This window comes from Capricornis sumatraensis, chromosome 10 (genome assembly GCF_032405125.1).
Source record: "Capricornis sumatraensis isolate serow.1 chromosome 10, serow.2, whole genome shotgun sequence".
Classification (NCBI taxonomy): Eukaryota; Metazoa; Chordata; class Mammalia; order Artiodactyla; family Bovidae; genus Capricornis; species Capricornis sumatraensis.
In genome coordinates, this window is record NC_091078.1 from 10,355,563 (window position 1) to 10,380,381 (window position 24,819).

Here is a 24,819-nt window from a genome sequence, read left to right on the forward strand (position 1 = left end):
AGAGGAGGCAGACAGTGCGCAGAAAGGGCCCCAAACTGGCCAAGTCAGCCTCTGGATGGAAAGGCCAATGGTCTAAGTGAGAAAGACTTCCTGCTCATAACTACAGAAACATGCTTGAGATCAGATAGAACCTTAGGGCCCAGAAAGGATGCTCACAACTTTAATTGGATCCTCTCAGCCCTGGGGCATAGGCATAGCACAGACCCTTAAGCCCAAAGGACTGATAAGAAAGCTGAGGTTCAGGGAAATTTCACTAAGATTCTAGAGTCAGAGCCCACAAAGGAAGGGGCCTTAGGGAAGGGCACTAGCTCATGCAGGGTGAATGAGGCAGGCCCTAAAACCCACCCAGCAGGCCCTGGGGAGCATTGCGTCTTCCTCCCAGGAAGGGGACAGGTGGGGCACAGCAGGAAGGGAATCGGCTTGCGAGAGCCAGCAGTGAGGAGGAAGGGAGAGGCAGGGAGAAGAAAAATGACCAAAGCTCAGGATCCACTAGTAAATCATTCGCCTTCACTGGAACACAAGAACTGTGGACCATTATTAGAAGGTGATGACATGAAATAAAATACCGAAAAAATAAAATAGAAGAAAGCAAGACAAAGCAATCAAACAAAAAGGAATAAAGGTGCCAAACCCTCTGGTAAAGGTCCAGAAGAGTCAGGATTACTACAGGTCCAGACCTGAGATAGGTCTAGGACAGAGCCTTTGGCTGCAGACTGGATTGCCCAGGGCAGCAGAGGACAGTGGTGTCAGGACCCCAGGGATGCATAACCCTGCTCATTCCCTCAGTGACCTGATGGCATCTCTTATCTTTCGGGTATCACTTTCTGCTGACGAGCTTAGGGAGAACTTCAAACTAGTTTCCAGTTGTTAGAGGTGGAGTGATGACCCCATGTGCTGGCATCAGTGCATTCATTCATCAACATGAACCGATGCCCTAATGTGTGCCAGGTAGCATGCCGTGTGGTGGGCAAAGTTCTTGTCTTATATCCTGGTGTGTGTGGGAATGGGGACAGAGCGGGTGAGACACACAATAAGTGAACAAATAGGTGAATAGTGAGGCAGCATTTGAGCTGAAATCTGAATGGTCTGTGCAGCCAAGTAAACATTTGGAGCCGAGCAGTCCAGGCAGTGGAGACAGCTAGCACAAAGACCTTAGCGGCAAGGGAGCTGAGGGTCACGGGAGAGCAAGAAGGCCAGCGGCCAGAAGGATTGTGGGTGAAGTGAGAGAGAGGGCAGATTCTGCAGGGCTTGTGGACAGGATCAGGCCTCTGGCCTTTTTCCGAGTATGGTGGAAGTATTGGAGGATTTTCAGCAGCAGCCTAATAGCAGCTGATAGATATTAAACAGTGGCTTAAGAAATACATCTGAGGACATTGTGCTAAGTAAAATGACCCAAACTTGGGAGGACAGATGCTACGTGCTACCACTTACAAGAGGCAGCTAACATAGATTCATTAAAGCAGAGAGTAGAATGGTGGGTTCCAGGGGCTGGGAGGGGTATGGGTTAAAGGGCACTAAGTTTCTGGGGTACAAGATATGTCCTAGAGATGTACTGTACAGCTTAGTGCCTATAGTCAACAATACTGTATTGTTTACTCAAAAATTTGCCAAGAGAGTAGATCTTATGTGAAGTGTTCTTATTAAAAAAAAAAGAAAAAGAAAAAGCTACATGTTTTATCACGATCAGGTACACCAGGTATGTATACAAGTGTATGTTTTCTGTGAATGGAACAAAAGTGTCACAAAACAGTATTTTGTGTAGTGTTTTTAATAATAGCAGAAGGTGATGAAATAATTAGGATGTGATGTCATTACCTGTGCTTTTATTATAAGTTATTTAATTGTAATACTAAAGAATTTAATTTTTAATAATGACTGTGTTTAACAACAGGCTTACAGAATCTGGAAACATTGAACAGTTTTCTCTGGTGAGCCAATGTAAGCCAATTCCTGCACACCACTGCCTAGGAGGCTCTGGCAATCCGAAGGTCCAAGGTTAGAAGAGGTATGGAAGGTGGGCTCTGAGCCCACCCCCTGCTCATCAGCCCACAAGGCATCTTGGCTTGAATCACAGTCTCTGGGAGGAGACAGAGGAAGGAGCACAGGAGAAAGGACTCCAACCAGGAAGGCAAGTGGCAGGAAGGACTGGCGGCATCAGTATCATGGGAGTTGTTTTTCTCTGTTTTATCAATGGCAGAGACCAGGGAGAACAATACCCCTGACTTAATATCACTTCATGAGCCAACAGGAAAACCCCCTAAGTGTGGGTTGGATGAGTCGGCTAATCTGGGTGGACCTGGAATCCTTTCCCAGCTCTGAGCTCTCAGGGTCTGCCCGCTCCTACTTTCCGCATCCCAGCATGCTGTGCACACGCTGAGTCTCAGCCTCTTGTATTTTGAAATGGAGAGAATGGGCAGGAGACTTGGGAGGGAGTAGCTAGCTGCCTGTCCCTCGCTGTGCAGACCACAGCAGAGCAAGGCCAGCCTTCCTGGTCCCTGGCTTCCTGTGACCTGCGTGAACAGCACCCATTTTCCCTGTCGGCTTCACTTTGGGAGCCACACGTGTGTGTATGCGTGCTAAGTTGTTTTAGTCATGTCCAACTCTTTGTGTCCCTATGGACTGTAGCCCACCAGGCTCCTCTGTCCATGGGATTCTCTAGGCGAGAATACTGGAGTGGATTGTCATGCCCTCCTCCAGGGAATCTTCCCAACCCAGGGACCGAAACTGTGTCTCTTATATCTCTTGCATTGGTAGGCGAGTTCTTTACCACTAGCACCACCTGGGAAGCCGTTGGCAGCTGTATAGGCACTGAGAATATCACCTCCTTTCAGAGGATTTGGAAATTGAGGTCAGGGAGGTCAGGGAGCCTGCCACGGTGTCAAGAGAACTGCACATACTTTGTAAAACTAAAAAAGTCTAAAATCAAGTGTTGGGAAGGGTGTGGACCCATGGGACCTCTTCTGCTGGACAACAGTTAGCTGTATCTCGCAAAGGTGAACATTGATGGATCTTACAGTGCAGCAAATGCAGATACTCCAGAAATACCTTGCAAACGTAGGTCAGGAAAAGTCCCAGCTGCACTGTTGCAAGAGCCATCAACAGAGCACGGCTGAGGAGGCTGTGCTGTAGTCACACAATGAAATAGAATTACAGCCATTGGAACGAAGGGTGATGCTGGCATTTCTCAATAAGATTGCAGTTTAGCAGTACTATACAAAGTGAAATAAGTCAAATATTTCACAGTGTGATACTCTTTAAATAAAGTTAAACAAGTCAAAGATATATATTTTTAGAATATGTGTACAAATATGAGACAAAGCTCTAAAAATAGGAAAGCAAGGGAATGATTCTGGAGGCTGGGGAGACCTCGGAGATTGGCTAAGGGTTAGCCTCATAGGTAGATATAAGGTATTGTCAAGGTCTGAGTTTTTGCTTTGACTGACTTGTTCATAGAGACTTATATTAATAAACAAATAATAAAATAAAACTGCAGAGTGAGGATCATGGTTCATGCCCTCTGCTGCCCAGGCCGAGGAGGAGGGGGAAGGTTGGCATTGCAGATCAGAAGACTTGGCTGCTTTTACCAGGTAGTCCTCAGGGCAACAGTTCAAAAATCACAGAACCAGAAGCCACGTTCTTTTCCTCTTCTAGGTGGCAGTTTTCTTTTTTTTTGGCCACACTGCGTGGCATATGGGATCTTAGTTCTCAGAGCAGGGATAAAACCCACGCCCCTTGCATTGGAAATGTGGTATTTTAGCCACTGGAGTAGCAGAGAAGTTCATATTTCTTGTGTGTGTGTGTGTGTGTATTTTGGCCACACATACAGCTTGTGGGAGGCTTGTGAAATCTTAGTTCCTTGACCAGGGATTGAACCTGGGTCCATGGCAGTAAAGCACAAGCCCTAACCACTGGACCACACAGGAAACTCCTTAAGTGGCAGTTTTCATATCAATAAAATGAGGTTTGGGGACCATATCATCTTTGAGCCCCCCCCATACGCTGAGTTGGCTTTCCTAGTAGCTCAGTGGTAAAGAACTCACCTGCCAACGCAGGAGACAAGAGTTTGATCCCTGGGTCAGGAAGATCCCCTGGAGAAGGAAGTGGCTACCCACTCCAATATCCTTGTCTGGGAAATTCCATGGACAGGGGAGCCTGGTGGGCTGCAGTCCATGGGGATGAAAGGAGTCAGACACTTAGTGAGTAAAACAACAACAATTAGCTGGGCTAGAGCAAGTTCGGAGAAGGCAATGGCTCCCCACTCCAGTACTCTTGCCTGGGGAATCCGAGGGACGGGGAGCCTGGTGGGCTGCCATCTACGGGGTCGCACACAGTCGGACAGACACGACTGAAGCGACTTAGCAGCAGAGCAAGTTCTGTTGCTGTAACAAAGAATCCTCTCACCTCCACCTCCATCTCAGAAGCTGAGCACCAGAGAGTTTCGTTCCAGTTCCCACTACAGTCTAAGAGGCCCTCCTTGTCAGCTCTCCTGAAATGCTGACTTAGGGATCTGGCCTTTTCTGCCTTGGAATTTTTCACTCTCCACCAGCAAAATGGGAGAGAGAAAATGTGGAGAAGCCCCAACAACGCTTGCTGCCTCACCAGAGACACACTGCTTCTTCTCACCTCCCTGTCACTGAGAACGAGTCCCATGGGCCCAGCCCAATTGCAGAGGATGCTGGGAAAAGGAGGGAGGGCATGGATGTTCAGAGAATGGGGACTCTCCCTGCCAGAGCCCCCTGCATTTCTGCAATCCTTTGAGCCTCTGAGTCGTTCCAGACCAGATTTGACAGTCTCCTGTCTCTGAGTCTACAAACCACAAAGGCTTTCTGAGTTTATTCGTTCATTCCTTAAGTAAACAGAGGACGTGCTCTGATCCAGCACTGTGTCAGGCAGAGGAGCTCATAGTCCAGTCAGCAGCGGTGCTGGGTGGAAGGGAGTGAGAAGGGGGAAATAACAGTTTTACAGATATCATGATACCATGCAAACACTGATGCGTGCATGGCCAGTCAATTCAGTCATGTGTGACTCTTTGCGATCCTATGGACTATATGTAGCCTGCCAGGCTCCTCTCTCCAGGGGATTCTCCAGGCAAGAATACTGGAGTGGATTGCCATGCCTTCCTCCAGGGGATCTTCCTGACCCAGGAATCGAGCCCGAGTCTCCTGCATTGCAGGCAGATTCTTTGCCACTGAGCCACTGCAGTTAAGAGTAAAAGAAAAAATATCTACTGGGTGACAATGGAGCTGGGGGTTGTGATTACTAAAGTCTTCTTTGGGAAAGTCATTTTTTCAGTTGGATCTTGAAGGGTAAGAGTAGCCTTCTGGGAGAACTGAAAGAGGGGGCTCTTGCTGGTAGGAGAACAGCATGCGCAAAAGCGTGGAGGCCAAGAAGGCCTCCCGTGAGTGGGGAAAGGCCAGTGTTTTCACTTTATTGGAAGGCAAGGCGCATGTGGTGTAGGGGCTGAAGGGTAGACTGTAAGAGCAATTCTTTTTTTTTTAATTTGGCTGTGTCAAGTCCTTGTTGCATCATACTGGCTCTCTAGTTGTGGCTCGTGGGCTTAGTTGCTCCGAGGCATGTGGGATCGTCTGGACCAGGGATCGAACCCATGTCCCCTACATTGCAAGGAGGATTTTTAACCACTGGACTATCAGAGAAGTCCCCTGTAACAGCAGTTAAAGTAGAAAGGTGGTCAAGAATCAGAGATCAAAAGGGCCTTGAATGTCATGCCCAGTGGATGTTTGGACTTTATCCATTGGGCAGCCATGGAAAGATTCTAAGGAGGCAAGGAAGGCCAAGGATCACTGGAAGGGCCATTTCAGCCACTCCCAAAGTCTCCATTAACCAGTTTCCCTTCCCTCCTTTCATTCTCCAATATATGTACACAGTTCTCCACACTCAACGCTGGGTGTCAGTCCCCATCTTCCAAAACGATGCCCCACAAGCCTAAATACACACAAATTCCAGAGCCCTTTGTGCCCCACACATTCCCATCACTGGTTCACAGTCACCAAGCATCTTCTTTCCAATCCTGAAGGTCTGGGGTCTCTCCATGGGGTTGAGGTGGTTGAGACTATTGGTAAAATTTATATGGCTGTTTTGTTTAAAGAAAAGTGGATGGGAAATTAGAAGGAGGGGAGGAAAGTCGCTGCTGCCACAGTCCCTGTGTGGAAGGCCCCATCTCTGCCTCATCATTTTTCTGAAGGCTGTTCTTTGGGGAGCTCAGGGTCTGCTAGGGCTGTCCCTGTGACTTCTGGGATCAGAGGTGAAGGGGCTTTTGTCATTTTGCCCTAGATCACGTCCAGAGGGCTGGGCTGAGAACCCTCGGATGTATCCAAGCTGGTGCCCCTCACATCCATTTCACAGAATCTAGCCTTGAAACTGGGCAAGCACTGAGGGCCTTCCAAGGGCCAGCGCCATCAGGTGTCCAAGTCCTTCCTGTGTCTTGGAATTCAAGAAGCGGAAAGATTTTACACATGAAGAGAGGATATTCAGCTTTCCACTCTCACACAGTGGGGAACGGGGTAGACTCCAAAGGCCCTGGCACTATTGCACAGCTCCCAACCTGCGTGCAATGGCCAGCTGAATTTAAGGTTCACGGCTCTGCCCACTTTGTATGGTTTCCTTCCGGACAAGAGTTTGTAAGCAGGGCCTGGAGTGATGAGGCTGCCCCTCTGGTTTTCTCATCAGAGAAACTGCATAACCATATCTGGGATTGGTGGGCACCAAACTCTAGCTGGCATTTACCAAGTCTTGGGCCCTGGCAACAAGGGAGCTGCATCCATGGGAAGAAGGATTACCTTTTGTGTGTCTGTACAAAAGTGACTTGTAAAGAAGATTTGAGCCCACTGGAATTGAGGGCAGCCTCTTTCTAATTCTGCACAAAGTCCCCATATATGTCAGAGGGTTCTTTGGGATTGTGGATTTGCGTCAGGGATGGCAAATAGTTTTCATCTTGTGGACCAGCTCCACTCTTGGCGGCAAATCCGGAGTGCTGTGCGGAGATGGAGCCTGGAGCCCTGTCTGGGAAGGAGTGCTGCACGCAGTGACTTCTGCCCTCAGTGGGGGATGGGGCAGTGGAGTGTGCAGGGAGAGTATTTGCCATTTTGCTATCACTGCTGTAAACTGACACCTTCTGTGTCAACACACAGCCCAAAGGAGCCCAGTGCACAGCCCTGGCCCAGAGGAAAGGCAAACGTCAGCCTTCCCGGTGTGTATCAGCTGTTTAATTCCTGACACATGGAGTGCAGGTGGGTTCAAGAGGGTTAGGGGTTTCTTTGCATTACAAATCACCACGAGATGTTTTCTACTGACATAAGCAGCATCAATTTGCACAGGACTGTGAAGTCCCTTCTTCTTCCTCTGTTCATCTCTGCCAGCCTTTCAAGCCCAAATTAAAGGCTGATTCCTGTCTCTCTTCCCCTTCCCCTGCCCAAGACACCCGCCCCAGATCCTTGCTTGCTCTTCTGTCCAAAGTTTCTTCTGCTCAGAGCCCAAAGCTCTTGGTTTGAAATGCCACCAAGGACTATCAAATCTGTTGCCTGGGCAACTTTAGGGGCAGACACTTCCCTACATGGGTCCTCCTCCTCCAAACACCATGCCAGGAAAGTTGAATATCACTCTTATTGAAATTATTAATACCACACTTCCTTCCCACATGATTGCTTATTTCCAGCTAGCAAAGCACCTTCCTGTTTGCCTCTTCGTTTGACCCTGTCAAGCACTAACTGAGAAAATTGAGGTTTACAGAGTGGACAGAGACTTGCCCAAAGCCACTCAGCCAGGTTTCTTTCCTCCAAATCCTGTCTTCTCTCTGTTGTCTCATCCTGGAGACCACAGGGTGGATGGAGTCGCCAGAGAGGAAATGGGACATGGATCCAACCCTCATCTGAGAGTTCCCTGTGGTCCTGAGGACAGTGTAGGGGCTAGAGTGGGCATGCAGGAGACTGCCGGACCAGGGCCAAAGAAGAGAGAGTTAGATGTGGACTGGATTAGGAGCAGGTGGCTCAGCCCTCAGGCTTCCTGGGTAACCCTGGGCCAGTCCCTTTCCTTCTCTGGGTCAGGGTGCTTCCTTCTCTGTAACCTGAAGGCTTGAGATAGGACCTCTGACTTTTTTTTAAGTTATTTATTTTAGTTTGGCTGTGCCGGGTCTTTGCTGCTTTGCGTGGGCTTTCTCTAGTCACTGCAAGCAGGGCTATCCTTCTCTGCGGTGCTCAGGCTTCTCACTGTGGTGGCCTCTCTCTGCAGAGCACAGGCTCTGAGGTGCGTGGACTTCAGTAGTCGCGGCTCATGGGCTTAGTTGCTCCTCAGGATGTGGGATCTTCCCAGACCAGGGGTCGAACCCATGTCCCCTGCACTGGCAGGCAGATTCTTATCCACTGCACCACCAGTGAAGTCCCCTCTGACATTTTGAATGCAAGGCTTCCTAATGTGTACATGATGGGGGGTGGGGAAGCACCGAATTTGGGCTTGGACCAGTCTTCTTATCCTGGGACCCAGGCCTCTGATACCTATCTTGTCACTCTTACCCATCACCCTCCATCCCATGGGAAGGGTTGTCTCGGGGATATGAGGGGCCCAGTCAGCTGCTATCCAGGCAAACTGCCTGTCAGTTGCTCAAATTTATTGATCACTGACTGGGTACAGAGCCCACATGTTGAGTAGGTGTGTTGTGGGCAAGGGGAGGGAGAAAAGTACAAAGCAAAGAAGCCATTCAGGCTTCAAAGGGGAGCATAATCTGGCTCCCATAATCCCTCCATCCAACCATTGACCTAGCAAACATTTTTGGATCATCTCCTATCTACGTACAGGCCCTGGGTAGGAACTATGGAGTCGGGGTGGTGGTGAAGAGGGCAGAGGCCCTCAGTCTGGTCACCAGGTAGGACCAGTACCCTTGCAGCATCACATCATTCTCAGGGACAGGGGATCCCAGACCAGGCGCCTGAGACTCAAAGTCTCTCTGAGGCTGAAAACCACAGCAGTAGGGTTTTGTGTGGCTAGTACTTTGGTTCTCCACATGCCCCATCATTACCTGTTTATTGCCTGGTACCTGCCTGGTCTCTAAGGCAATTTGAATTTGCAACCCATACTAGGGAAAAAATATGCACTTCAAGATAACAGGACTATCCTTGACCAGAAGAAGAGTGGTGGGTGGAGACAGAGTTTTGGGCTAGTGCTGGGAACCCTGGGGTCTCCTTTAGGCTCCCCAACTGCCTGCTTTTGGAACTGGAAGATGTACAATTGGATGATGTCCCCTCTCTGACTAGCAATTTTCTCTGTAAAACTTAGGGAGAGTTTAGATCGGTGGCTACAAATCCTATCCAGCCCCTCCCCTTGGAACCTTAAAGATAGTATCAGAGTTCCAGTTCAGTTCAGTTCAGTTCAGTCACTCAGTTGTGTCCGACTCTTTGCGACCCCATGAATATCAGCACACCAGGCCTCCCTGTCCATCACCAACTCTCGGAGTTCACTCAGACTCACGTCCATCGAGTCAGTGATGCCATCCAGCCATCTCATCCTCTGTTGTCCCCTTCTCCTCCTGCCCCCAATCCCTCCTGGCATCAGAGTCTCTTCCAATGAGTCGGGTGTTCACATGAGGTGGCCAAAGTACTGGAGTTTCAGCTTTAGCATCATTCCTTCCAAAGAAATCCCAGGGCTGGCTGATCTCCTTCAGAATGGACTGGTTGGATCTCTTTGCAGTCCAAGGGACTCTCAAGAGTCTTCTCCAACACCACAGTTCCAGAGATGACCCCAAATGTTTCCAAAAGTAAGTAGTTATAACATTTATTCCCAACAAATGTGTACTTTCTCTTTCAAGGAATAGGTTTAAAATATAAAGGGTACTATATATATGTGTCTCTGATGATGAAAAATATTGATTGGTATGTGTGCTATCATTTGTATTAATAATCCCAAACTGATAGACAAAATCTTTGAAAACATAATCAAATGAGACAAAAAAAAAAAATCCAAGGGGTTCTTGGTTGGTGACATGGTTGGAAAGAGTGGCATTTGATCACCACTGAAGTCCTTTCACTTCCAAGCATCCACAGATGTGTGCCCATGCAGGTGGTGGGAGAAAACCTCTTGGAGCGGGTAGCAGAGAGCTGACCTTCATGGAATATCTTCTGATTTTCAAGCTCAAACTGGTAAGTTCGCAAATATCCCTAGAGGTAGGACAGTGACCCTCCCCATCTTACAGAAGAGAAAGGTTCATCAGCACAGGTTAGGCGCAACGCCAAGGCCACTCATCTGGAAGGTGGCCAAGCTGACACTTGAACGCCAGGCTGAATGGCTCCAGAACCACTGGAGGTTGGAGAGGTGACTAGCGTCCCCCTCTAGGCGCCTTGTCGCTAGGTTCCTGGCGCTGGCACAGCGCAGGTGCCCGAAGATTACCTAAATCTGAGAGGGTGAAGGCCTCGGGGCTTCGGAGGGTGTCGGGCGGGGCGAGGCGAGGGATGGTTGTGGACCGCCCCCCCCCCACCGCCCCCGGCCGCCACCCCGCGGCATACTTGAACTAGCTGGGCTGCCCTGGGGAGCAGAGTGACAGATGTCTTCCTCAGTTCCCCAAACTCATCTAGAGTCCTGGCGACCCACCGAGGCATTGGGGTGGGCTGGGACCGGGGGTTTGGGCGGAGGAAAAGTGCAAGAAGTGAGGCGGCCACAGAACAGAAATAGAAGAAGAGACAGGGTTGAGGGGGAGGAGGAAGGCGAGGGAAGGGGGCGGGGAGTCCTTCCTGGGGCAGGAACCCAGGCCCCCGTTGGCTAAGCAGACCCGAAAAACGATTCTGCAGATGGAAGGAATTAAGTGGGAGGGGGAGGGTCCTTTGGTGATAGCGAGAGGAGGGAGGGAGATGTGTGTGTGAGTATGTGTGTGTCTATGCGCGCGCGCGTGTGTCTGGGTCTGAGAGGGTAAGGGGAGAGGCAGAGACACATCAGACTAGACGAAAGTAGAAAAGACGAGACTGAAACAGATCCGCCGAGAAAGACGACAGACAGACGATGGACACAGGAGATGTTAGTCTGAGAGAAAGAAGAGTATGTGGAAGCTAAGAAAATAGGGGGAAAAAACAAGTGAAAATGAAATCATTGTAAAGGAGTTGGAAAGAGAGACAGCAGTGAGCCGAAAGCAGAGAGAACCTGGACAGATCAGGCCCGGGGAGCAGAGAGCTCCTGCGGAGCTGGGGAGCTGGGCCGGCCGCGCACTGAGGGCGGGGACTGCAAGGGGGCCGCCCATGGGCGGACCCTCCCCGTGCTACCTATGTAGATGAGCTCCCTTTCCTCTCACCCCGCCCCTGCTACTCTATATTCAATGATACAGCCAATGGAAGGCGAGGATGGTGCCACAAGGGGCGGGGCCTCATAGAACCCCACCCCAGGAGCGGCCGCTGAAGGGGTCAGCACAGAGGCAGATAGCGGATCGCGGGGCGGGGCGGGGCGGGCGGCTCGGAGGGGGCGGGCCCAAAAGTTTCCTGCCCAACTTTCGCTGCCTCCTTCCTCCGCCCGCGCGCGTTGCTGCTGCAGTTGGGGGGAGGCGGCGGCGGCGGCTGCGGGCTGAGCGCGGGGTGCAGGCGATCGCCGTCCGGGCTCGGGGGCGGCAGTAGGCGCAGGCTCCCCGGTGCCCGCCCCTCCGCTGGAGGGGGGGGCGCGAGCGGGCGGCCGGGGTGGGGGGCGGGGAGCCGGCACCGCCGCCGCAAAATGAGCCTGCTGTCGGCCATCGACACGAGCGCCGCCTCGGTGTACCAGCCGACCCAGCTGCTCAACTGGGTCTACCTGTCGCTGCAGGACACGCACCAGGCGAGCGCCTTCGATGCCTTCCGGCCAGAGCCGCCCGCCGGCGCCGCACCCCCAGAGCTGGCCTTCGGCAAGGGCCGCCCAGAACAGCTGGGCTCGCCCCTGCACTCCAGCTATCTCAACAGCTTCTTCCAGCTGCAGCGCGGAGAGGTGGGTGCCCCCGCGCGCCCCCGCCCTCCGGCGACCGCGCAAGGCCTTTTCCTATCTGCCCAGCTCTTCCTGGCTTGGCCCCGGCCCGGCTCCGTGTTGCCCGGCCCTGCTTGGCTTGACTTCGCTCAGCTCTGCCAAACTCGCCTCCCGAAGTCCCCGGGGCGCCGGGAGCGCGTCACCTCCCCGCTGAGCCCGGCCCGGAGTAGCTCTGGGGCGGGTGGAGCCCTCCTTCCCTCTCTCCCAGCCTGGAGCGCCCTGCTCCAAGGGGGCTGGGGAGCCCGACCGGGTGGGTGGGTTCCGGATTGTCTCCAGACAGCCGGGGCGCGGCTTGTGCGGGGAGCCCCATCCAAGTGTCCTTCCCACGCCCAACCCCATCCCCCTCTTGGCCACCGCTCGCTGGGACGGAGAGTGTGGATTTGCTCCGAGTTCCTTCGGAGGGCCCTGAAATCTTTTCTCCTCCGACTTCGGTGGTTCCCGACCTGAAGGGCACTCTGGAGAGCAACTCACCCGCAGAATTTTTCTGTTCTCACGCGGGGACCCCCAGATACACTCTTCAGCCGCTCGCCCTCCCCCAGCCACATAGGAAGTGGTTTTTGAGGGCTTGACCCCACAGACTGTGCTGTCCCCCGCCCTTCCAGCCTGGAAGGAAATGAAAGGGAAATCTCTTGAGCTCCTGGGAGGGGGCTCGATAGGGGGAGAGGTTCCAGCTGCCCAGTGCCTTCTCCAGAAACCTGGGCCGGCTGCCGTTGCAAAGTCTGCCTGTTGGAGGGATTCAGTTACAAAGTCAGACGGGCAGCTAGATAAATACCCAGACTGCATCTTTCCCCAGCTAGATAAATACCCAGATTGCCAGGACCTCCCAGCCCCTTGGAGAGCTCTTCAGAGCCTTCCTGGATACCATCCTCTCTCCCTTCAGCTGAATTCCTCCTGGGCCCCACTCCCACTTACTCCTGCTTCATGTGAGAACCGCAGACACCCTCTGTGGCCTTCCCTCACTCTGCTTCTGGCAGCTCTCTCTGCAAAAGTGCAGAGGGAGGGGCCCGGTAAGAGGACCCACAGGAGGGGCACTTGCCTTCTAAACCCGGGCACACCGGTTAGCTTCAGGAGAGTCAGAGTTCCTTACCAGTTTGCGGGAAAGGACCTGTGTATACACCAGAGTGCTGGTGATGAGGTGGGAAAGACAGAGGGTCGCCCTTTGTGACCCCATAATGTGTTTGCCTCTGCCATTATTGGCTAGGGAAGACGTGGCCATGTGAATTGCTGGCCTGAGGCCTAGAGATGGGCCAACGGCAGGCCAGCAGAAAGAAGGGATGGTTGACCTGTATTGGACTGTCAGGCATAGCTGGGGGAGATGAATCTAGAAAGCACCCTTTGGTGCCCCGCGACAGCATTCATATTCCAGAACTCTTTGTAAACTGTAAAGCACTCTCTCCACCTGAGGAATTGTTCTTGGCTGGAAATCTTTCTTTCTTACAAGGGACTTTGCCTTCTCTTCGGGGAACTGGCTTCTGTGACCAGGGGCTTTGGAGGACAGTGCCTGGGTCTTGTCAGTTGTTTGCTCTCTTACCAAACATTTCTGAGCTCCGTGTGGCCCCCTGGGGATTCCACCAGAGTCCCATGGGGGCCCCAGATTAGAAGACAGATAAGATGATATTGTGTGAATGGTGGGTGATTTCATGGGGATCCTGTAGGAGCCCAAAGGCAGAAGGGAGACCATGGTTCACAGATCAAGTGGGGGTCCCTAAGCAGCCTGTGCTAGCTGCTTACCTCGGTGTTCCCACTGACGGGGCACATTCCTTTGCTAGGGCCAGTGTAGAAGGAGCTGGTAAAAGTTATCTAGAGCAATGGTGGAAAAAACTCTCTCATGATCTGACTTTGGAAGAACCCTCATCTCTATCTGGGCCTCAGTTTACCTATCTGTAACTTGTAGTCTCTGCTGTCCTCCAGGGTGATATGTGTGGGATTTGAGAGCTGTGCAGGAGAGAATGCGCCTACAGACAGGCTGAGTTGGGAGAGTAAGGAGGGGCTTCTCCTATGCTCATGGGCCAGTGGCTTCCATGCAGGGGCTGGAAGGCTGTGCCTGCTGACTTCCGGAAGAGTCTCTTGGCTTCAGACTCACCCGCTCTCACCACCTCCCCCCTACCAGTTTCGCCTCCTAAACCCTCTTGAAGCCCCAGCTGTGCTTCTAGGGACAGGCCTTTCCTGCATCCAGGGCTTAGCTGGTGACCTAATATGGCTCCAAAATAGCAACTGGTTGAGAAGGCAAGAAAAAATACCCCCCACCTGAATGCCACCGAGGGGCTTGTCCGACAGGAAGCAAGTTGTGTGTGGGCTTGCAGGGACTCTGCGAAGGGCCCCAGGACCCCAGGAGCGTCGCCATTCCATGCAGAGCCTGGCAGGCCCGGTGGCAGCGCCTGCGGATGTGACTTGCATGCTGACCACTGACCACGGCCTGTCTGCGCCAGTCCCCGTGCCAGGAGCCCACCCCCTCCTGCACCACCCCCAGGCTGCTCCCACCACAATAGCAGAACACCATGAATGCAGCTGGGGTTTGGGTGGGGGTGGGGGCTGAGGACATGGGGGCACAGAAGCCCATTGTGCCCCTAGAACCTCCGCTCTGGAAGCTGAAGATAAGCCAAGGGTTCTGAGTGGAACGCTGGCCCTGCGAGCAGAGAGGGAGATGGTGGAGTTCATGGGCAAGTGCAGAAACTGGCACCAGGGGGTGACTGGTCGCTTGTGGGGGTTTTCTTGGCTTCTTAGTGTGTGGTAAGCCTGCCAGGCCAAAGCACACATGGGTACTTGGTGCAGTTTTTAAAAAGGCCTCTGGGCATAGAAACTAGACCCTGTGAACGAGCCCGTTTCAACCCCTGATCTGTGGCAACAACTATTAATGTATGTGTTTGGAGGGAAATTTGTGAGGCCCTTGGCTATGCCCTTCCTCTCTTTCTCTGGTACCCAAGGAAGGCAGGTCTTAGAGGTAGTTGGGGTTGGTGGCATGAGAGTGGGGGTCTTCCTGCTATCTTGCTAGTGCTATCTTCGTAGCACTAGGTTTTGTTTGGGAATTTAAATTCACAGCAGTGTGGAGGCTGTGGGACTCCACCTCCAGAAAAGTAGAGTTACCCTCATGTTGAGAATTAGTGCTCAAGCACCTCCGAGTGATGCCAAGAGCCCCTCCTGGGTAGCTCCTGCACCCCCTTTGGGAGATGGAGCTGTCCCATTCCAGGTCAGATGTTTAGGGTAGCTGTTTTCTTTTCCTCTTCCTCCAGGGCCAGATGTGGCTTGAAGATGCGGCTCTGCTGTCAACTGATGCTTTGTGGAGGTTGTGGGGGAGGGCTTTGGAGTCAAATACATTTGGGGAACACAGCCTAGTATCCTTCCCCTGGAGACACACATTGCCCACTAACACAGTAAAGGCTCTGAGAAGTCCTACAGGACAGAACCTGCTAACCTTTCTTCAACCCGACCTTCTTCTGAATACCTCAAGTTCAGGGCATGCTCCATGAAAGCATACCTCTTCCTTGTTGGATATATTTTCAACCTGTAGGAGGCTCTTCCTGCAGCTGTTAACCCAGATCCCCTCCTGGGTCCTAGTGCTATCTCCATAGCACCGAGGTCACCCTCCTCTTTGCTTCTCTGGACTCACTGGAGATTTGAGAACAGCAGTAAGGGTCTCATGAGGCTTACCAGATAGGGCTTGAGGCTCCCACACACACCTTTTGAGGGGGTAACCCCAGTGTCCTGGTTTAAAAGGTCCTAGGGATTGGCAGTCTTCTGAAGGTTTGGATATATCACTTTTGGTCTCCGTTGGTGCTGCTGAGCCGAGGGGCTGCCTGACTGGCATGGATGGGTAGAACAAAGCCACCTGTCTGCTGAAGGTGGGAGTTTGCCTTACTGGGGTTGAATGGGCTTCAGGAGCTGAGGTTTGTTCCCAGCAGCCATTGTGGTCTGTGTGAAGTGGTGGGGGGCAGCCCCAGGACCTGGGAGGAACAGCCGTTCCAGCCCAGCTGGGAGCTTGGGAAGATGCCCGGCTCCCTCTGGCCAGCCCTGGAAAGCTGAGCTCTGACTCAGGCAAGGGAGACCGTCGTTCAAGGGCCTGTTGGCTGAGGTGGCCTGACCCTCCCTCCATCAAATTCAGTTGATGGGGCGGGCCTAGACTCGGAGGGAGACCACACCTCATGGACCTTCTGAGTCAGGTGGAAGGGAGGAAAGCAGGCAGCGTTAGTAATAAGGAATTAGCAGTGATAGAAAGTCAGGCACTGTCAGCACCAGGATAAAGACCCTGTGGAGAAGCGTCCCTTACTTTGGTGGTGCTTTCTTCTAGGCATCTTTTCTTCATGGCCCCAGGAGAGAAAAATAGAGGCCTGGCTAGTAACTCAGCAAGTCAGTGGCAGAGCTCAACCTAGAAGTCTCCTCCATCCCGACTACAGCTGTCCCATTGGCTCGCCCTGCTGGTGCGGGTGGCACTCACCTGGATCGTGCCCTGGGTGCCAGTGTGGGGCATGCATTAGCCAGGGTGCTCTGTCAGGCTTCAGTGCCTCACTTGATCTGTCCCCGATCCCAAACCTTCTGAGGAGTGGCAGGCATTGCTCATGGGTCCTGGGTTTTCTGTCATGTCCTTGCTCTAGCCTGGGACTCTGTGGGGCATGAGTCCAAGGGTGGCCTGGCTTGGGGGAGGCAGAGGAGACGGACACCGAGGACTTCCTAGCACTCCTGTCTCATAGCACACACTGGATGCAGCATCCCCATTATGCTGATGGGGAAACTAAGGCTCTTCAAGAAGAGGAAGATAAAGTCAGGGAATCAGTCGAGGATCAGGGCTCCAGGGTGTGTCTCAGGGTGCTTGGTCCCTTGTGTGTATGTGTGTGGGTGGTGGTGGCTGGGATGTATGTATAATCTTTATTCTGCCCTCCTCTGGCCATATAGATTCAGTTGAGGTTTCTGAAAACACTAAGCACCAACCTTTCACTCTAAGCTTTTGCACTTGCTGTTGTTTCCACTGCGTCTAATGCTGCGGACTGTCCTTGTATAACTGATAGATTCCAACTTACTTCTTTATGGCCCCAGTGGATGTCTCTTCTCTGAAGGCTTTACCTGGCTGCCATGGGGAACACACCTCCCTCCTTCCATGTCCTGTGACAGAGAAATGGTACATGCTTCTGGTAAAGCATGTCTGAACAGTCGGTATTGCTGTGAAATATTACCATATGTGTCAGTACTCTGAGAATAGGAACCCTGTCATCCTGTCACTTGGTAATCCCAGCATCCCATGCTTGGTCAGTGTCTGGGACAGACTAGGTGCTCAGTTGACATTCACTAGGTGGATGGGTGGATGGATAACTTGGACTCTCTCCTCCTCTTCCTTCCCCAGACTTCTGACTAGGGAACACTTTCCTCAGCCTCTTAGCCTTTTGTTTTATCTCACGGAAGAAGTGTTTATGAATTGCTTGATAAATTTTAAAGAGCTGATGTGGGGGTCATGAAACCCTATGCGTAGAGGTGTCCCAGCAGAAGTTTAGGTGTGTGAAGGGTTCTTGACCTTCTTTGGCTGTGGGCCTCTTTGAGAATCTGAAAGCAGCTCAAGTTCCTCTCCTCAGTGCAATGCACACAGCACGCTTGTCCATGCACACACAGAACTTGCATTTGCACATGATTTCAGGGGGATCGTGTGGACAGTGGGCCTCAAATCCAGGCCCCTTGCTGTGGAGGTTGCAAGCCTTGATGGTGCCCCAGACTGTCTTACTATTAGAGACCGTCTAGTCCTCGGATTCTCAGATCCATGCTTTCTGCTTTCATTCAACGCATTTGGTCTAGAAGCAAGAGGCAGCCCACTCCCCAGTGCCTATGCTCGAGCTGGGGAGCTGGGCAGTAGGCTCGTGGCTATGATATGTGAACCCCTGCCAGGTGAGTGGTGACCTGCAGGGGAGCAGGAGAAACTAACTGGGGAGGGGGAGCCTCCCCTGGGTCTGTTCCACTCCATCTTGCTGCCACTGTGCTCCTCCATCCCTTGGTCCTTTCTTTTCCCATTTCTCTTTCCCAACTCCCCTTACCAAGAACACAGCCTGCTTATTGAAATCTGAATCTCCCATCAAGTTCTGGCTGTGTTTTGCACACCCCCGCTGAATGGACTTCCAGGAGGCAACAGTGCCCTTGGCCCACAGGTCATCTTCAGACCTTGGAAACAGGAGCAGAACTGGGGTCTAACCACAGCTGGGGAAACCCTTGGTCTGACTTCACTTTCCCGTTAGCCCGCTCCATCCTTGGCCATGGCTGTCTCCTATCCCTGAGCCCAGCCCACATCCACCCCTGCTTTTTGTATAGAATGGGTATGTGTTTGTGAGCATGTGTATGCGTCTGACCCCAGGGGCTGGAGCCCCAGATAGACCCTAGGGGTGAAGAAGTGCAGATCTCCTTGGAGAAGGGGTGGAGTCATTTGTGAGATGAATGGTTTCTTGTTCCAAAGAGAGGAGTGTGGGCGTGCATGTGTGTGTGTGTATAGCAGTGTGGACACGGATGGCTTTTGGGGATAAGGAAGGGGTTGTTCAGCTGATGGAAGAATGGAAGAACCCCCACAGAGCTGGGAACTAGGACCAGAGGATTCCTCCTCTCAGGCCTTCTCAGGCCCCGGGGGCAGCAGACTCTGCATTTGCTCTGCACAGACCTTACCCATGGTGCTGCGCCCACCTCTGCCAACTGTTCCCTCTTCTCTCCTTGCACCCATTTCTTCTTCTTCTTGGCTGCCCTCAGAAGCTCCTGCCCACCTGCCTGGACTCCCTCCTGCCTTTCCCACTGTTCCCTCTTTCTGTCCTGGGGATGGTGGCCAAAAGGAAGCGCAGCTGGTCAGGTTGCCTTGGCCTTGGAAATCTCTCCTCGTGTACCCTCAGCAGAACCACAAACCCTGGGCCCCGAGCCCCTCACACAACCCAGAGAAGGTGGTACCCTGTCTTACCAGGCCTGAGGGGCTTGGCAGTGTGGAGTCACAGGGCCTCTGTGCCAAGGAAGATGGTCCTTGCCAGGTGGCTCCCCTTCCTGTAGGGAAAGACAAGCCTTGGAGGCCATTCAGGAGCTGAAATGTAACAGGCTAGCAGATCGGGCTGTGAATCTCCTCTCAGACACGTGCTGGTTGTGTTTCCTCGGGCAAGGTACTCAGCCTCTCTGAGCCTCAGTTTCCAGTTCTATAAAACCGGCCCAACAAGGACCATCTGAACAGTGTTCTTGGCAGGTATGAGTCTCAAGAAAGGGAAAGGATCCAGTCGAGTTTGTGACACAAGTGGGCTCGGAATAAACTATAGTTCTTCCCATCTAACTTTCCCCAACAGCCGAGCCAGAACCTTGGAGAAGTTCCAGCCCTGGACAGGAATCTGCTGCTTTGTTCCCTGCATGTGGCATAAGGATCCCACGCTTCCTGCTCGCTGCTGGGGTCACTGACCCGGGGAGGAAGGAGGTGGTCTCCTCCCCAAGGCTGTTCATTTGGGCCTAGATGACCCAGAGCCATACTCTGGGGGGCTATCCTCACCCCCCAGCCAGCACAGCAGACTCTGGGGTGAGAGCACCCTCCGAGTTAGTCCATGGGAACTCAGAGACCCTGAGCTAAATCCTTCCAGGCATTAGGGCATCCGCACCCCCATCTGTCAAGTGGAGCCCCCTTCTTGCCTGTGACTGTCTACATGCAGGACTATCATGGGCTTAAAGAGCACTGGAGTCTGGTCTCTGGGGCAGTGGAGGATGTTAGGATCTTTGCCTTCAGGAATGTTCAGCCCTGTGGAGAGACGAAGAGGTATCTCTGCATAAAGAGATGAAAGACAGACTTCAGAGCTCCTTCAGGCCAGGGCAGGGGAGTCCCCATCCCAGCCCGCAGCACAGGGCTATGGCCAGGAGGTCTGGAAGACCTCTGGAGGGGGCTGGGGCCTCTGTAGCAAGAGGGACCTCATGAGCACCTGAACCTATGCTTTTCACACCTTCTCTTGGAGCCCAGGCCTGAGTAAGAAGAAGGGGTGGCTTCATGGCCGTATCACTGGAGTCAGAACCAGGTCGAAAACCAGATCCTGGAGGGTTTGGATCCAGGGTGGGCATCCCAGGGGTGGACAGCAAGTGCAGGCCTGGAGGGAGAAAAGCAGTGGCCAGTAAGACACCAAGGGGAGTAGCCTCGCTGTTGTAGAATTAGGGGCTGACTGATGAAGGGAAGCCCTGCCCAGCCTTGCCCTCCAGGCACGAGCGGCAGGACTTGGGAGAGGTGGTACCCTTGTGAATGAAGGGCCCTCTTGTGTACCATGCTCTGGGGGCATCTTTCAGTACCTGAGTGTCTGGACCTTAAAAAAGCAGGCCTGCAGAGATCATAAAGTTTGCCCTCCTTCCCTGCTCCCTGTTACATGTGGGGAATCCAAAAGCTTGGGGCCAGGCTCCATGGGCAGAGGGGAGGGAGTTCTGTGTGTCCTGGCCTCTGCTCCGGTTAGTCCCCACAGGCCGTGGAAACGGCTGAGAGACCGGCTCGCCTTTTACCTCCATGGGCCGAGCTCCTCAGGGCTTCAGAGAGGAAACAGCCTGCCGCCCCACCCGCCCATCCAGCCAGCCGGCAAGCAGAACTCCTGGCCCTTAGGCCTGGCTGCGTGCCCTGGTCTGTGCCCCTGGCCTCACTTTCTCTATCATAACTTCAGAGTGAGTTTGGGTCGGCTGACTGCTCCTTCCTTTCGTCTTTTCCTGGTGTCATCTTGAACTGGGGCTGGGGAAGGCAGTTGGAGCAGCTGTGAGGGCCAGGCCAGTGTACACTGGATGGGGAGAGGCGGCAGGGAGGGGAGCCCTGGCCCCGCTCCTCTGACCCACAGCTGCCTGTGTGACCCTCCAGAGGAACAAAGCCATGACCTTCCTGAGGCGGTGGGAGGGGTGTCAAGCTGCCAGGGGGAGGACAGCCTGGATGCTCGGAGGCCCCTGCCTGCCCAGGGATACCCGCGGGACTGCCCAGGGGCAGGGGTGTGTGGCCACAAGATGGGGGAGAGGTTTTTCAGGGTATAATTAGTGCAGTTTCTGGCACCCACCAAACTTCCCCTTCCTCTTGACAATTTGCTGCCAGAACAGCCCTGATTCCTGTGGACTTGCTTAAATCTTATCCAGAAAAAAAAAAAAAGAAAAAAGGAAAGAAAGAAAAAAAAATAAGAGGGTTGTTATTTGTGAAATTGCATTTCCCAGTCATGAGAATGAGTCACACCATTTGGAACTTCAAGTTTCTTGTTTGGATGAACTTTTCTCTGGGAGGCTGGGGTGACACTGCCCTCCCCCAGACCAGTTTGGATGGGGAGAGGCCTAGGGACAAGCTAAGGAGAAACCTTGATGGTTGGAAAGTCCAGGTGCTCCCAAGGCCAGGGAGGGCTAGGAAGGTTGTACCTTCCAAGGGAGATTGAAAATGCTGACTTGGGCTTAGGGGTGAAGGGGGTGTGGCGAGTTAGTGTTTAATGGGGACAGAGTTTCAGTTTGGAATGATGAAAGATTCCTGGAGATGGATGGTGGTGATGTTTGCACTATAAATAATGAGAATGTGCTTAGTGCCATTGAGCTGCACGCTTAAACATCGTTAAAAAGATAGGTTTTTACGTAACGTATTTTCTACCACAGTGAAGCAAAGCAGATTCTGGGCCCTCAGTCCCTGGTGGCTGCTTTGATAGGTCTCAAGTGGGACCCAGAAAAACTGTATTGGTTAAAAGTTTCCCGGGTCATTCAATACAAGTTTGGACACACTGATCTAATCTGTAAAATGGGGACAGTGACTCACAGAGCTGTGGTAAGCGTTAGTTATCTTAACACACATAAAGCTTCCAGCGCCAGGGACACTAAAGTGCTCAGTTCGTGTTACTAACATCATCTAATCCCACTTCCGCTGGGACTCTCCCCACATCCCTTAAGGTTTTCCTGTCTTGGCTCGAATACCGCTCCCCCAAGGATGGGGGACCCTCTGCCTTTCAGGATGGACCATCTGGGGCCACCTGGGAGCTGGAAAGTTGCTCTCAGACTGGATGCCAGGTTTGTGCAGGATCTTCCACAGTGGCCCTGTGCAGTGGTAGAGCAGAGATTTTGACCCCATGAATTATATAATCCATGGAATTCTCCAGGCCAGAATACTGGAGTGGGTAGCCTTTCCCTTCTCCAGGGGATCTTCCCAATCCTGGGATCGAACCCAGGTCTCCCGCATGGCAGGTGGATTCTTTCCCAGCTGAGCCACCAGGGAAGCCCACGATGGCATCAGGAGCCTTTAAGTTTCAGTGCACAGTCACTGAGGACTGACTGTGTGTTGGGCCTGAGCTGCCCTGATTGTCGTGCCTCTGTCTTTCCTTCCAGATCCCAGGCTTTGGTCCAAGCCTACATGAGAGAGAAAAGAGGCCCAGAGAGGGAAAGGGCTGGGCCAGAGTCACAGAGCAGGGTGTCCAGGGAGCCAAGAAGAGTGAGGGCTGTGTCCTCCAGGGAGGAGTGCCGGACCTCCAGAGGCATACATGTGTGAGGTGTGGGCTCTGTCCTGGTTGGAGGAGGGGTGTCTTGATTCCCTGGGACCAGCTCTCAGCTTACTACCCTCCCTTCCTACACTGAGGGGACACAGAAAAAGAACTGGTATGCCCAAGAACTGGAGCCTAGTAACCTGAGCCCCGTGCCCAGGTTTGTCATCAGCCCCTGGGAAGCTACCTCTTTCTAGTCTTGGCCTGGCCCCGGGAGAAGGGTCTCATGGCCAGCCTCACTGCAGGCCCCACCTTTGCTGAATTCCAGTGTGCCTGGCCGCCCAGAGCCCGTGACTCCTATAAATAGAGGCTGTATACACCAGGAGGGGGCCTGGGCCGCGTCTGCTTTGAAGCCAGGCAAGACATCTGGTTCCTGTCAACTGGAGGTGGGAGAGGTGAGAGAGGTGGGCCGTTTCCTCTCCGGGCTTCCAGAGAGCTGGCCCAGGCTGGGCTGAGGGCTCCCCGGACCCACTGTGCACAGGCGTCGGCCTGCAGGAGGCCAGGCAAAGTGCTGAACTTCAGTGTCCTCTTCTGTACAGTGGAAACGAGGCTGCGAGCTGGTCACCCCACCAGCACACGGCAGAGATGCGGCCCTGGCAGGTGGCTTTCTGCTGCTTGTCTTACCTCCTGGCAGCGTGTAAAGAACTAATGATCACCACCGTCACCATCATCATGTACTGAGTACTTCGCCAGTGCCAGGCAGGAAATAAAGGGCTATGTTAGCCTCCTAGAAACCCTTGGAGGTAGCTGTCATTACTCGTGTTTACTGGATGGGGTCACTGGGGTCCCGAGTGGTTCACTGGCTTGTCCATGGATGCACAACTCGAGTTGGGATTTGAACATGGGCTCCAGGAAGCCAGAGCCCACAGGTGACTAAAGAGTCGGTATGAAACTAGGAATGAAACCACCATATGACCCAGCAATCCCACTCCTAGGCATATACCCTGAGGAAACGAACATTGAAAAAGACACACGTATCCCATTGTTCATTGCAACACTATTTGAACTATAGAACATGGAAGCAACCTAGATGTCCATTGACAGATGAATGAATAAAAAGTTGTGTACATATACACAATGGAATATTATCAGCCATAAAAAGAAACACATTTGAGTCAGTTCTAATGAGGTGGATGAACTTAGAACCCATTATACAGGGTGAAGTAAGTCAGAAAGAGAAAAATAAACATCATATTCTAACGCATCTATACGGAATCTAGAAGAATGGTGCTGAAGAATTTATTTGCAGGGCAGCAGTGGAGAAACAGACATAGAGACTAGACTAATGGACAAGGGAGAGGGGAGGAGGGTGAGATGTACGGAAAGAGTAACACGGAAACTTACATTACCGTATGTAAAATAGCCGACGGGAACTTGCTGTATGGCTCAGGAAACTCAAACCGGGTCTGTATCAACCTGGAGGGGGGGGATGGGGAGGGAGATGGGAGGGGGGTTCCGAAGAGAGGGGATATATGTATACCTATGGCTGATTCGTGTTGAGGTTTAGCAGAAAGCAACAAAATTCTGTAAAGCAATTATCCTTCAATAAAAAATAAGAAAAAAGAAAAGATCAGGGAAGACAAAAAACAAAGAATCGGTATGAATGTGTGTGTGTGTGTAGGAGCCTGTGGAAGCACGGCTGCCCCTTTGGCCGGGCCTCCAGGCCTCACAGCCTCTGTGCCCCTCAGGCGCTGAGCAGCAGCGTGTACAAGAGCGCCTCACCCTACGGCTCCCTCAACAACATCGCCGACGGCCTCAGCTCCCTCACCGAGCACTTCTCCGACCTGACCCTCGCCTCCGAGACCCGCAAGCCCAGCAAGCGGCCCCCACCCAACTACCTGTGCCACCTGTGCTTCAACAAAGGGCACTACATCAAGGACTGCCCCCAGGTAAGGCAGCCCGGCCCCGGCGGCGGCTCGCGGCCGGGCGGGCCTGCGGCCCAGCCTCCGTGCGCGGAGGAGGCGCAGCAGCTCGCCGGGGCCCCTTCCTGCAGCGCCTCGCCCCGCGGCCACTGGCCGCCACCTCTTGGTCCCCTCTGGTTTTCCTGAGGCGGGCTAGCTGGTGTGGATGGGACAGAGCCCCAGCTTGGGCCTGCACTGGCCAGTCAGCAGTCTGGGAGGGACACCCCAGAGTGAGATTCTGAGCCTCCGAGTCTCCCCTCACCCCACCCCAGTCTTCCTGCCAAGGTGGGTCCTGTTACCATCGGGCAGGAGGGGCCAACGGCTTCCTCACGGTTCTCCTGAGAGCCCATCACCTCCCACTCACAGGGAAGGAATGTGGGCTCCAGGCCAGGAACCCAGATGTGCGCCCCCTCCCCCAGACCCCACCTCCGCCAGCTCTGCAGCCTGCAGCCTGTGAGGGGGAGGGGTGCCCCCAGAATAGGTCTGGGTGAAGGCCTCAGGCA

At 53.0% G+C, this 24,819-nt stretch overlaps 1 protein-coding gene across 1 annotated transcript in view; it reads left to right on the forward strand.

Moving 5' to 3' along the window:
• Window positions 1-11,689: 11,689 nt before the first annotated feature.
• ZCCHC24 (zinc finger CCHC-type containing 24) overlaps window positions 11,690-24,819 on the forward strand; it is a 62,565-nt gene continuing 49,435 nt past the window's right edge. Inside the window, exons 1-2 of the mRNA XM_068982979.1 lie at window positions 11,690-11,940; window positions 24,104-24,304. Coding sequence (XP_068839080.1) covers window positions 11,695-11,940; window positions 24,104-24,304 — 447 coding nt within the window. The 5' untranslated portion in view covers window positions 11,690-11,694. The remainder of the gene's footprint in view (window positions 11,941-24,103; window positions 24,305-24,819) is intronic.